The 14,919-nt window shown below is 42.5% G+C and overlaps 1 protein-coding gene across 1 annotated transcript in view; it reads right to left on the reverse strand.

Moving 5' to 3' along the window:
• The window catches only part of CASQ2 (calsequestrin 2), a gene marked incomplete at its 3' end in the record, with an annotated part of 62,923 nt that overhangs the window by 25,301 nt on the left and 22,703 nt on the right, over positions 1-14,919 (reverse strand). The window contains exons 3-5 of the mRNA XM_082615084.1: positions 12,055-12,155; positions 10,473-10,584; positions 3,474-3,547 (exon numbers count right to left, since the gene is read on the reverse strand). Of these exons, the coding sequence (XP_082471210.1) occupies positions 3,474-3,547; positions 10,473-10,584; positions 12,055-12,155 (287 nt within the window). The remainder of the gene's footprint in view (positions 1-3,473; positions 3,548-10,472; positions 10,585-12,054; positions 12,156-14,919) is intronic.

A 14,919-nucleotide genomic window follows, 5' to 3' on the forward strand; every position in this document is an offset into this window, starting at 1 on the left:
TTGTGAGGTGCCATAGAGTAGACACCATCCTTAGCCCTCTGACTCTTGCTCCACTTGCTTTAGGGAGGTTAGGCCCTTGTGTAGCTTGATGTAGGATCAAGATCCATAGATCAGTGCTGGTCCCAAACCTGTGTGCCAGGTAAAATCTCTCAGGGAGCTTTTAGAAATATGCATATTTCTGGGCCTGGTCACAATGCTAGAAAAATCAAAATTTCCAAGATGGGACTCAAGAATCCTTGCTTTTAAAAGCTCCTTGGGGCATACCAATATGGACAGTGGTTGGAAACTACTAAACTCCCAAATCTACATCAGCGACCCTGATATCTCATCCTCTTTGTAGTTCTCCAACTCATATAATATATTTATTGTATTATAATATATTTATTGGTTTAATATAATATATTTATAATTAATATAATATATTTATTTGTTTGTTTACTTACTTTCTGTCTTCCCATCTTTTCCTTTCCCAGACCTTCCCCACCAATCCCATACACTAAACTCTAAATTCTACAAAGATAGGAATCTGTTTTGCTCAACATTGTGTCCCTGGCATCTGGAAGAGTGCCTGGCACATAACAGGCACTCAATAAATGCTTGCTAAGTGAGTGAATGAATCAATAAATGAAAGATCCTTCCAGTTGAATGTCTTCCCAGCTTGTAGAGATTAGAGCTCGTCACCCCATCTTATGTTCCTATATATAGATTCTTCTTCCTAGATTTCCTAATGTTTTCAGTAGCTTTACAATCTTTGTTGTCTTGAAGCAGAGACTTGCGATCTTAAGTTATTTGTGTGTCTTCTCTCGTCTTTCTCTCCTTCGTGTCAACAGTGGCCAGGTCCTCTAGTCATCTCAACCTCTGCCAGTTAGTTTTTCATCTTTGGGACTGCATTAGGGCTTCCCGGGCCCTTGCCTCTCCTGACTTCAAACATCTATAAAGCACCTCCCCTTCCCCAGGTCCCTCTGGGATTCCCTAGGATGTGTCTCACAACCAGGTCCTTCCACCCACCTCTTCTCCTCTAGCACCCCCTGCTGGACACCACTGAGTCTTGGACTGGGGGCAGCCATGCCTTCTGGACCCCACCATTTCCCCCACTCCGCAACTGATGAGTGAAAGTTCTCAAGTCCCAAATGGCATGATTCGGTCCACTCAGTGAAACAGCTCTTCCTTCTGTGTTCTGTATAGAGGAAGAGAGTGCATCTTTCTCTTTACAAATGTTATAAAATCCCACGAGGCTATATGAACAAGGGCACTTATGGCTCTGTCTTACAGAGTTTTTAGCGAAGAGCCTTCTGAGTTTTTAATTATAGCCTGACCTCACCTTCTTCATGGGCCACAGATATGAAGCCATATGGTTGGGCTGGGAGGCACACCTAAAAACAGACACTACCCTGAACTCAGCATTGAACCACCCTTCTAAGAACTGAGGCTTTCTTGCTTGGCCTGGCTTGCCTGCCTGACTCTCTCTTTCCTCAGATGAGTTCTTACCCAGGAGCCACCTTATTCACTCCTGGCCCGTCATAACCAAACGCCAGCGATGAATTTACTTTAGGCTTCTCTGGACCTCCCCTTCTCTACTAATATCCCCTCCCAACCTCCATCCTCCTGGGCTTAGATGACTGCCTCTTCTTAACAATAGTACTGGCTAACATTTACTGAATGCTTACTATGTGCCAGCCGGCAGCTAATCATTTGACATGTAGTGTTTCTTTCTCTGGGGTGCAGTAGTACAGAGCAGTTGACTTTGAAGTCAGGCTGACCTACTCACTGTGTGATCCTGAGCAAATCACAAATCACTTCCTCTCTTGGTGCCTTGGTTTCAGCTTCTGTAGACTGAGAATCCTAATCCCTCTTATACAGGGGTGTTGAGAGGATTAAATGAGAAAACCTATGTAAAGCTCTTAGCACAAAGCCTGACACATAAAAAGTACTTAATAAATGATAGTTATTATTCCCTTTGATATTCTTGTTCAAGCTCTCTCCCAACTCTAATCCAAACAATTAGGGTAAACTTTCTTCAAGTTTAGATTACATTACTTAGATTATAGAGCTCTCTTCTGGATTATAGGCTTGTAGACTGGGGTCAGATCCATAGAAGTGGTTATGTCTGTATATTTAATGCAATCTCTTTTCACCATACTCCTTCCCTGCTCCAGCACCTACAGGCTTCCTCTTGTTTTTCACAGAAAACTTGAACTCCTCAAAGTATCAAGGCCCATGAGCACTGTTCATCCATGCCGTACTCCTCAGTAGGAGTAACTTTTACCTTTTTTACTTTCAACTTTTACCACTTGGATTTGATCAGGACTTAGTTTGTCCTAGATTTATTTGTTCTAGTAAACGTTGTGATTTAGGGCTTTAGTTGGGGTACGTATGTGTAGGAGGGTGTGGATGTAAGTTTGAATGTATGTGTACTGGGAGTGTTATATATGTGTGGGTGTGAGTGTGATTGTGTGAGGAGGTATGTGTTATGCTTGTATGTTGTGTGAGTGTGTGTACTGTGTGTGGTTATATGGGTGTTGTGTATGTGTGTTCTGTGTGTGTTGTGTGGATGTGAGTATGAATGTGGGTGTGTGGGTGTGCACCCTGAATCTCAAGGGCAGATACAGAGTCTTCTACTTAATGGTGTGGTACAGAAGAAATGGCATGAGTTTTAGGTAAAGATTGTCCTAAACTTTGATCTCAGCACTACTACTAATTCGCTGGAGACCCTGGATACTACTTAACCTTTCTCAATCTTTTTTCTCATCTGAGAAACAGGGTATTTTACTTTTCAGAGTTGTTTCGGAGTTGTTTAAAGGATTAGAAATAGTATAGATGCAATATATCAAATTGTGCCCAACACACAGAAAATACTCAATAAGTAGCCATTTTAGTAGTAACAGGAGCCAGAGTGGAGTACTCCAACCTTAGTAGACCCCAAATAAATTACCCATTGATTCAAGATCCCTCTATCTCTGCTGTTCTTTGGCTTAAAAAAGAACTTACCACATCCAGAAAATATAGATCCATTGAATTATAGACAAGTACATCAATAGCTTCTCCTGAGGATGAAAGTGCTTTCTGAAGCACCAGGGCTTCAGATGGTCAGTGCTCCTCCCCACTTCATCCCCCATCCTAACCCAGTAGAAGGGGAAGTATGCAACCCCAGGAAGGCAGAGGATGGCCCTAAACAAAAAGGAAGCAGTGATCAGTGCCCTGGCACACTCTGGGCTTACACACTTCCCATTCTTAGTGTTGAGGTAATAAAGAGTGGTTCATCTCTCTTTATTGGATGTTTTCAGAAATACCCTTATATAGCTTCTGAATTAATCATCTTCATACTCATCTTATTCACTGCCATATTTACTGCCATATTCCTAACACTTCTGGAGAAAGTGTTAATGGATAGAGGATGGTTAATGTGGCCAAAAGAAAAGTGGTGGGAAGTTCGATCTTTAAAGCGGTTAAAGTGGGGTTTCATAGGTACTTACCCCTTTGTCGAAAGTAGCAAAAAATTTGATGTACGGCTGGAAATGTTCAGCTGCCTCTTCAAAAGCCTTGTAATCTAAGAGGAAGAAGATAAAAGGGAGAGACATTTTCAAGATAAACACTGCATCAGAAATTTCTCTCTCTCTCTTTTTTTTTTTTTTTGCGGTACGGAGGCCTTTCACTGTTGTGGCCTCTCCCGTTGCGAAGCACAGGCTCCGGACGCGCAGGCTCAGCGGCCATGGCTCACGGGCCCAGCCACCCCGCAGCACGTGGGATCTTCCCGGACCGGGGCACGAACCCGTGTCCCCTGCATTGGCAGGCGGACTCCCAACCACTGCGCCACCAGGGAAGCCCTCTCTTTTTAACTAACGTAGAGAAAGTGGGAAACAAATTAATTCTGATTGGATAGTTATTTAGTAGCCATTATTTAGATAAACAATTACTTGATACTATTTTAAAACCCAAGGAATTTGGACTGACTGGCATTCTATCACCCAAAAGAGGAATTCTTTATCACACTTTTATGTGTTTTAGGAAATTGGGTGACAGAAAGGAGAAAACAGAGGAACCAAGAGAGGACGAGGGAGAGAAAAACCAAAAGAAATTTTTTCACTCAAACTCACTGCTAGTTACGTGTGCCCTCTAAAGAGTACTGCTGTATAAGTGAGCACAGAGTAAGAAGAAAACCCACTTAGTATGCAAAGCAACTTTATCAAAAAAAGCAACATCACAGAAGAATTTTAAACTTCTTAACAGGAGTACTTCTTTGGGTAACTCCTAGTTTTTCTTTCCCTCTTTTTAAGTTTTGTTTTTTCATTCTGATCTCCTGAGAGATGACTTAAAATTAACCAAGCCCAGGGACTTCCCTGGTGGTACAGTGGTAAAAACTCCATCTCGCAATGTAGGGGACATGGGTTCAATCCCTGGTCTGGGGACTAAGATCCCACATGACGCGGGGCAACTAAGCTCGCTCGCCACAACTACTGAGCTCACACACCTCAGCTAGAGACCTCATGCCCCAAACTACAGATCCCACGCGCTCTGGAACCCACACGCCGCAACTACAGAGCCCACACGACCTGGAGCCAGCGTGCCACAACTAGAGAAGAGAAAACCTGCACACCACAGCTAGAGAGAAGCCCGTGCACCACAACGAAGAGCCCGAGTGCCACAACAAAGAGCCCGAGTGCCACAACAAAGATCCTGCGTGCCGCAACTAAGATACGCTGCAGACAAAAAAAAAAAAAAAAAAAAAAATTAACCAAGCCCTTGCTTGATTCTGGCCCCAAACTTGAATCTAAACTGGTCAAGATAAGCATGAGACCACATGAGTGTGGCCATGCTGTGCCTCACTACACCTAGATAGTTATTGTTTGGTAAAGACATTCGTATTCCTGTCTGATATGTGAGGGTGATGGTAATGGTGTTGGTGGTGGTGGTGGTTCTACATAAAGGCTATAATCCTGAGAGTCAATGATCCTATGATTCATTCTTAACAAGATTTTTCCATTTCATGGAATTTCATATCTCTTAATCATCAGAGGCATAAGCTTTAGCTAGAATCCCAGGAGCAGGCAGAATTTTCTAATATTCAATGAAAAACATTCCAAGAATCATGCTGACTCAGGGGACACCAAGACGAGTAAGACAAGGACACTGATCTCAAAGCCTCACAGCCAAGGAGCGTTACGGGCCCTTAAAGAACCACAATGCAAGTGATAGCTGCTAGAATAGAGGAAAGCATAATAAGCACAGGCGAGACAGGGGTTGAAAAATTTACAAGAACACCTGTACAAACTGATACACGTTTACACAAACTCATTCCTCATAAAAGTAGTTGGGTCGTCAGAAAATATATCATAAAACCTGAGAGTTGGGATAGAGGATTAGGTGGAGGGGAAGAAGGTGGGTGAGAGATTTGGAGAATGAATAGAGAGAAAGTGGGAGAGTATAGAAAGTGGAGTGGTTATAGCCGTACCTAAGTTATTTACGTCTCTCTAAGGCAGCAGTGGGCTCCATCAGAATCCTCTGTCCCCTCTTCCCAGACCCCCTGTTCTGGGTGAACCTCTCCCCACCTCCATGAACCCCTATCCTCATAGAAAGAATGGCCCTGATCTGTGTCCAGAGATCTCTGTTCTTCACTTGAGGAGCCAATCTACATCCCTTTTAAGATGAAGAAGGGTAGAGAAAGGTAATTCGCCAAGTTGGTGCTTCAAACTGTGGTTGAGCCTTTAGCCTTGCCCAAACAACAGCTGTCTTCCAGGAAACCCAGTCCAGTCTTCTGCTCTATTTGATCTCCTGTGATTCCCTAGATTTTTCCTGCCCTCGCATCCTGTTTTTGTTTGTTTGTTAGTTTGTTTTTTGTTTTTGTTTTGTTTTGATTAATTTTTATTGGAGTATAGTTGCTTTACAATGTTGTGTTAGTTTCTGCTGTACAGCAAAATGAATCAGCTATACCTATACATATATCCCCTCTTTTTTGGATTTCCTTCCCATTTAGGTCACTACAGAGCATTGAATAGAGTGCCCTGTGCCATAGAGTAGGTTCTCGTCAGTTATCTATTTTATACATAGTAGTGTATATATGTCAGTTTCAATCTCCCAATTCATCCCACCACCCCACTTCCCTCCTGGTATTCATACGTCCATTCTCTACATCTGTGTCTCTATTTCTGCCTTGCAAATAAGTTCATCTGTATCATTTTTCTAGATTCCACATATAAGCGATATTATATGATATTTCCTCTTTCCCCTCTGGAATGGGCTCCTGAACATCCAGCCTTCAACCTCCAGCTTATTGCAGACGTGGCTTAGCATTTTCTCACCTTTCTTGCCCATCCCTCCGGGTTTTCCATACTAGGTATTGACCCTTTAGCTCCACATTTCCCCCAGTTTGGCATTCTTAACCATCAGCTGAGTTCCCCTAGGAAGTTCTTGTCATGCTCGCTCAATGTAGCATCCATAGCTACATACTCAAGATGGAGATGGACTTTCATGCCCAACCTCCCTGGAAGTTCTTCCAGGTCCTTTCTAATCTGGTACCAAATCTCTTAGGCATCCTTTTCTGCTAAGACTATTCCAGTCTACTTATGTTTTTAAATCCTTCCAGTTTCTCCACTGTCTCTCCATTGTTCTTGTTCTATAGAAAAGCTTGGGACCATTTGCAAAGCCAATGCCTTCTGTGCCATTAAACTTTCTTGACCAATCACCCTCAAACTACAGCAGAAATATAGGACTCTCAACAACTGCTTCCCTGGGTGTCTTATCCACTCCTAGCTTCCCCACCGACTGACCTTGGCCTCTTTTGAAAGGCAAGAAGAAACAGACAGAGAGAAGGGATGCCTAGTAGAACATCCTGATGCTTTCAGCCAGTGTGTGATGGCCACGGGTATGTTATAAGGAGCTTGATAGACATAAATTTTTTTGGTGATAAATCTTTCTAGATGTTTTCTACAGCCATTCAGATTTTACGGTAGTTAATATTATATTTGAAAACAATGGCTCCCTCTATAACTGTTCTGTTTCAGTAACAATTATTTTGTGCCTAAGACTAGCGAGCATCACAGCTAGAGAGAGGCTGCTCCCCTGTCTTCCCCACTGGATCTTCTCGGTGTGATTGTTACTTTAGTCCAAGTTTGTTTATCATCAGTGAAGTTTTTTTGGTTTGTGAGACTCTAAAATATTTAGTTTTTTTCTTTTGATTTAATTCACTGTAATGTTCATATTTTTCTACTAACACCAATGGAATGCATGATTGTTATCTGTTTATTAGGTTAGTAATCATCGTAATCAGTATTATCAACAAAATCTGGCACTAGGTATTCCTAAAGAGGACAAAACTGATTTTCTTAATTTTCTGAATTATTCAATTTATCCCTTCCTTCCTACCATCCTTTCTTCCTACCTTCCTTCTTTCTTTTTTCTAATGCCTGTAAATATTAACAATTAGCCAATCTAATTCTAGATGGAGTTTTCATAATGTATTATTGTTTGTCTTTGTAAATTAAAAATATTTCTTTCAAAAATAATAATTGGACATAATATAATTAACTGATTCATTAAAGAGGACTGTAGGCCTTTGGCTTCAGAACTGATGATGAGGCTATAATGACAAGAAGGTGTAAAGACTGTGTTGTCAAGTTCATTCTGAAAATCTTGAGATTCAAGCCATATTTATTCACAGAAATTCTTTGGTATATAAACTTTACCTATTGGTCTGAATTCCACATATCAGATTGTTATTAAAAAAGTGATCCCGATAACATCCAAATCTTGATAGCCCCTTCTCTTCTTAGCTCTAGGTGAAGAAATGGGTTCAGAAGACCTGTCTCTGCTGTTTCACACTAAAGCAGTCTAACTGTCCCAGGGGAATTTTACTAAGAGTTTATGAGCTAAGAGGTGAATTGAAAGAACTGAATTATGTTAAAAACTCTTCAAAGGATAAATTATTGTCTTCAAAACATGCCAGACCTTGCTGAGATCCTGAATGAAGTTAACTGAAAATTGCAAGGATCGTGTGAAATACACAGTGTACTGACAAAGTTTGTCAATTTAAAAGCAAAAATTTAACCTTAAAAAGGTTAAATCTTAAGAAAAAGGTGTAAGACCAGTAGAGCGATAATTGCATATTCCTAAGGAAATGCTTCATTATTATTTTGAAATATATAATATGAAAGAGCTCAGTTGGATTTGAAATCTATTCAAATGATCATAAGAAATATTAACACTACATTTGTCATTGAAAAGGAAAGTAATAGCTGTTAGATGGAAAGAATGCTCACATTCCTGAAGGACAATTTAGAGATTAGATTATCTAAATTCTGTTCAATGGCAAGAAAAGATGGTTCATCAATCAAAGAAAAAGCAGTGAATGTTGCCCTGTCATTTGCCACCATCCACATGTGCCAGCAAAGTCTCTGGTCAAGGGTGACTATCCAGAATTCAAAGAGATCATTTAAAACCTTGATCAGGAACTGTATGTTGCTATTTCAAGCATAAAACCTAATATCAAAAGCTATATTCTTAGAAACAAGCACAAGATTTTCATTCAAAATCTAAAAATATTTTACTTGGTAGTTTTATACAATGTAATATTTGATATCTTTCCTATTATTTTGTATATTATTATATTAAGAAGGTAAATTTTTTTTTTTTTTTTTTTTTTTTGCTAAGCCCAAGTAAATCTCTTCCAGTTTACCACTATGTGCCTTACAAATATGGTCACATTTCATGTGTGCCATGACCCGACAAAGCTGTGATGTCTTGAAAGTGCAGCCCAGTGGTTCAGTGTATGAGCATTAAAGTCAGATGTCTGGGGTGTAAACCTTGGCTCTACCATTTATTTGCTAGCTGTGTGATACTGGGTGAGTTCACTCAACCTTTCTGTTCCTTCATTTCCTCATCATTAAAATGCTGATAATGATGGTAACTGCCTTACAGGCTAGTTGTGAGAATGAAACTAAGGCGTCTACAGAAAGCTCCTTGCATGGGCCCTGGCGTAAGATATATGTTAGTTAAATGGAGCTATTATTGTTATTCATTTAGGGTGGGGGAAGGTATAAACTGGAAGATGTGTTTTGTTTTGTTTTGTGCCACACCGTGCGGCCTGTGGGATCTTAGTGCCCCCACCAGGGATCGAATCCTGGCCCTCGGCAGTGTGAACACAGAGTTCTAATCACTGAACCATCAGGGAATTCCCTGGAAGATGTGCTTCTTCTCCCAATCTTGGCCTTGTCTCCCTCCCTATATGCTATCCTGAGCTTAATGGAGGAAGAGAGAGAAACAGGATGGAAATGGATAGAAACAATTGAGGGGGTCGGGGAAGGCAGAAAAGGATTAAGGGAAATAGAAGGAAGTGAAATAAAAAGGAGAAAGTAGAAGGGGTCAGGAGAAGCACCCCGGAGTAGTCAGCATCTATATAGGAATGTGAAAATTGAAATAAAGTCACTTAAAGAACTTGGTTGAAACTCCCTGGCTAGGCTCCTTCCCGCAAACACACCCTTAAGGAGGGTGAATAGAGGCTTTTATGTAGCAAATGAGAAGACAGTTGGGTCATGAGAGAGAGAAAATAGGTGGGTTGTTGATGAGACGACTAAGGATGCCAGTTGGCCGATGGGGTACAGAAACGGCTTTACAAATAATTTCAAAATATTTTGAAGTTTCCAGAAATAGTCACGAGCAGCCCTTATTTGCACCTCCCACACGTACGAATGCTACCAGATTCTCTTTCATAGTTATGCCCACTCCTTCTAACACTGTCCCTCTCTCCAAGGCTCAGACACCAGAAAAAGCTTTAACTCATATAGGGCCCTTGTTGCAAAAGCAGTTTAAAAAAATGTCCTCAAGTAGTTGGCCTTCCTGGTTCCTTCTCTTCCTGACTCTTCCTGACTCCCACTCGCTACGCCACTCACCCCTGTGTGGGTTGTGGTGATGTCTGATATGTTCCTCTGCCCACCCCAAAGCTGGCCACAAAGCTTTCAAAGGGAGTGTACCACAGTGCGTGGCTGTGCTGTTGCAGGCAGCCTTGGTGGTCAGGGGGGTTGGCCAGCAGTCTTCCACATTGTGCTGTAGCTCCCAAGCCCATCCCTACCCAGATTTTCCTCTAATGCTGTCCAGGTAACTGAGAAGCTCTCCAACTGCTGACCACAGGAGCTGCCAATGTCAGAGAGACAGCCCACTCTCTGCCCCATCTGGGGAGAGAATCCCACGGGTTGGTGGGCAGGTGGAAAAGGTGGAGGAAGGGCTTTTCTCTCTCCTATCAAATACTCAGCCCCCTTCAAGGTCAGCGAACAAGGCCCAACTTTAATATTCTTTCAGCTCCCCTGCCTGTTTTGCATAATTTCTGCTCATTTGTCCCATTCCATAGGGTGCAGGGAAGATTCTGCCTTTATTCTACCCAGCACGTGATGTGCTAACGGCTCATCTTCTTTCTGGATAATCTAACACACCTTGTTGGGAAAAGAGCCTTTAGAGTGACAGGTTGGGGCTGACAGACAACTTACACTCTGAGTCCTCACTCTTGAAAAAGCCGATGAGTTTGATATGGTCCTCAATGCGCTCAAAGGCTTGGACTTCCAGTTTGCTGTTGATGATCTCCACTGGGTCTTCAATGAGCTGAAATGCCACACACATGACACAAAAGCTGTTCAAATAAGAGAACTTTTCCCTCCCCAGAGGGGAAATCAGGAACATGTATAGAGTGCTTTGGAGGGAAGTTGTGGACTAGGTCCTGGTGCTTCAATGTCCACCCCACCTTCCCCCGTGAGCACAGCTTTTTTCTTAGAGGAACTGACCTTACCTCAAGGGGTAGGCTGATCGGTCTGGGGGCAACTCCATTTCTCTTGCCGGTTATTGATTCAGGAATGGCATGTGACCCAATTCTGGCCAATGAATCTCCAGGGTAGATAAACCTGAAGGCCTGGGGAAAGTTCTACTTTCCTTTTAGGAGAGCAATGGGAGGCCGGATTTTTCCCCCCTCTCAGTGGATATGAATGAGGAAATGTGATATATCAGCTCCTGCTTCTGGCTATCTTATAACCAACTTGAGAACAGGCAGCCTGAGGACAAAGCCAACACACCGAAAAGAGCATTATCTGTGATTTACAGAGAAAAATGGAGCTACAGCCCTGACTGATCAAGCCTAAAATCTGCCCTCACCCTGGTCTTCCATTTGTGTGGGTCAATGACGCTGCTTATTCTTTAAGGTACTTGCATCTAAAAGCCCCCTCCTGGTTGACAGAGTCAGAGCAGGGCCATTGGGCCCACAGTTGTCCGGTTGCCTCCCTCAGCTTTTTTGAGGGCTTATAGGTATGGGTTAGCGAGAGGGCCAAGCAGAGCCTATGCGCACTTTTTTGTAGGAAGTAACCTTCAACTTACTTCCGACCCTCTCTCTGGGTTTCTGAGGCAGTGAGGAAAATGCAATAGGCCACTGTATTCTAGCTGGTAGATAAGGAATCACCATTATGGATGTTCTTTAACTGCACAGGCACCTGTATTCAAAAGAACTTGACTTCACAGCTGCTATTGAAAGTGTGAGTTTATCTATGGAAAAATATTTTTATAATGTTTGTTCCTCTGTTTGCCTGAGCACGTGGACCCCAGGGTGCTGGATCTCCATGGCTGAGAGGGAGTGTGATATTGGGTGTCTCATTAGCCTTGCCTATTTTCATCCTGCCTGAGGGGTCACTCAGCAGACTGTTACTCCTCTCCTGACCCCATCTCCCAGGGACTATCCAACTCTCTCTCCTACACTTTTCTTCAGAAGCCCTGAAACAAAGCCAAGGGGATTCTGGGGATGTTTGTGTATAATTGCTAAGAGAATTAACATCTTACTACTACACAGTCCCGATTTGTGACCCTCTGGTCGCTAATAAAATAGTTTCTGAGGTGAATGAAGGGCCAGCTTCCCAGTAGACATAGATATTGCCATGATATAGGCACGCTTTAGTTTTTTGTGAAGCTTGAGAAATCTTTCTTAGACCAGGTCATGTTATTCACCTTCTCTGTTCTTATTTTGGGCTTTTACTTCCCCCTGTATTTGAACCCAAACAGCGCCATGCAGGGCCACTGTGCATAAATGCTTACGTCCAAGAGAAACTCCACCAAGACATCAGCTGCAAACTCGCCATCAAACTCAATTGTGCGATCACCCTTAAGAACATACAGACTTCCTTCTTCATCAAAACCTAAAAAAAACAAAGAGTTCCCCAAATAAAGTCATTCCGATGTAGGAAGAGCCATCCTGTTGGCCACGGTCTGGCTCAGTGTCCCTGGGTGACATGGGGTCAGGCTCAGGGGAACTAGCATGAACCCTAGGATCAGTTCCCTTGCAGCCACACCTCTGAAGGGCTCCCAGAGTGGAAACTCAAAATGAAATAGTCAAGAACCGAAAATCTAATCTCCATTCCACCACTGCTTTAATTTTCCAAAAGTATTGCTGACCCCATTCTCCTTATCAAAAAGTTTTCATGCCCACTGCCTACCTGGCTTTTTAGTCTGGCATTCAAGCCCTTCCACAACCTAGTGCCAGCCCTATCCTTTACGTCCTCCCTTGGGTGGACCCATGCTCCCTTGAGAACTGCGCTCCTCATCCCTGTGCAACTCCCTTGGCTTTTTGCCCGAGAGCTGCTGTGAAAGGGGACATGAAGGAAAAATCACAGCGCATGATTCTCTGCACAGATGCTCTCCTTGGGCCTAGAGTGACCTTCACCACCACCACCCCTTGCCCCTCTCAGTCAACTCCTTTGGGTCTCAGCTTACGACCCATTTTTCCAGAGAAGGCCGCTCCGATCTCTCTTGCCATGATGGATCTGCTCTCAGCTCCATTTAGAGGTATTCACTATAACAGCGAGCCCTCTATAAGGGTAGGGCTGCTGTCCTCTTGGGATTCCAGCGTCTTGAATGGAGGCCTGACACACTGGGCTCCCCATAAATGTTTGCAGCCAGAATGAACAGCTTGCTTTTCTATTGTAGCTGAATTCTGCACCTCTTTTCCCAGTCTGCTGATAACGCTGCAAGGGCAGGTTCTGCATCTTCTTTCCTACCCTCCATCACTCTCAGCGTAATGCTGTGTACTTTCACAAATGCTTGCTGGAGAACTGCATTTCCCCCCAGGAATGCTAAATAGCTGAGGCTGGCCTTAAGTCCAACGGCATGGCATCCTTAATTCCTTAGATTAATTGTTTTCAAACTCTCGGATTAGCTGAAGGATGCCTTCTCCAGATGAACTCTTCTGCAGAATCTCTAGGAAAGGGAGGCTGGCCCACTGCCCACCGTGTCCCAGGGCACTTCTGAAGAACCCGTGGCACACCATGGAGCACCATTTGTAAATCTAAAGGAGCAATGGGCCAGGTATCCCTGAAGCAGGCAGTGACTGATCACAAAGGGTGCCATGGGGAACCTCAGCCAGTGTCCTGCTGTTAGATTTTTCTCTGAATGAAACCAGTTAGGAGGTTGTTGCACCAGTCCAGAGACAAAACTCAGGCACATGGAAATGGGGATGGAGATCAAGGAGCAGGTTCACAAAATACAACTGTCCTGTAAACTCTGAGGATCGAATAGTCAGAAAGAACCCGCCCCATTTCATTTAGAGGTTCATTTAGACATTTAAAGGTTCATTTAGACATTTAAACCCCCATCACATCCTCCATGGGGAGGATATGCACCAGTCCATTCTTATGAATATTTACCCAGCTTGTCCTCCCTAAATTTTTAGATTTCTGGAACTCTAGCATTTTCCTCTAACTAAATTTACTGGAAATTCTCCCAAATTCAACTTCTCATTAAAACAGTGGGAAGGGAGAAGACTAGGGTATCAAGAGGCGCTGGACAGAACTCATCAACTTGCTTTTGACTAGGGAAAGAGTTGAACATGCTTTGTTCCCCTGCTCAAGGGAAAAAAAACTTCTTAATTTGTCTCCAGGGAAAGAGATACCCCAGGCATTCTTAATAATTCATTATCATTTTACAGTCATGAGTTCTTCCTTGTAGTTAACCTAAATATTGTCTCTTACAATTTAAATCTTTCTTTAAAAAAAGCTATTCTTGAAAATAAAATAAAAAACAGTTGTTTGAAATTCTCTAAGATAATGCACTTTCGTGTGCCTGAAGGTATTTACTGAACCACCACTAATCTTTTTTATCCTGTGCTTACTACTCCAAATCCAATTAACCTTTCTTCAAAGGTCCTGTTTTATAACCTCCTGCTCTCTTTTAATAGCCACCCTTCACTGGTCATGCAGAAAAAGTGAAATGGGCAATACATGTCTGGGGGTGTTTGCAACCCAGCGGAGTAACCTATATTCTCTCTCCTTGGGATTAGAGGTGTAAGAATCTTAAAGCGCACTCGCACTTAACCATGACATATTGACACAAGAGATTACAACTTGCACTGTGCAGTCGCTTGCTTAACCATACCTCATCTAAATCCTCCCTTTCATCCTTGGTGACAATGCCCAGCTGGGCTTTGGACTTAAATTTAGAAACCACTGGGACCCTAGAGTCACTACTATTAATGACATTCTTTGTTGGCTGCCTCAGCCAAGAGGTCAGGAAATAATAGGTGTTGGAAAAAGAGATTTGATCTCCCTCAAAGAGATCACCATGTCAGTGAGATAGAGAGGTTAGCCTTTTTTTTTAAAATTGACATATAGTTGATTTACAATGTTGTGTTAGTTTCATATGTACAGCAAAGTGATTCAGTTATACATGCATATATATTTGTTTTTTTTAGATTCTTTTCCCATATAGGTTATTACAGAATATTGAGTATAGTTCCGTGTGCTATACAGTAGGTCCTTGTTGTTTATCTATTTTATGTATAGTAGTGTGTATATGTTACTTCCAAATTCCTAATTTATACTTCCCACCCGCCATCGAGAAGCTAGCTTTTTAACATGATCTAGAAGCTGGAAATAAAGGTTTGAATCTTTAGTGTCCATTTCTCCAGGA

This window comes from Mesoplodon mirus, assembly GCF_964341445.2.
Source record: "Mesoplodon mirus genome assembly, chromosome: 3".
Classification (NCBI taxonomy): Eukaryota; Metazoa; Chordata; class Mammalia; order Artiodactyla; family Ziphiidae; genus Mesoplodon; species Mesoplodon mirus.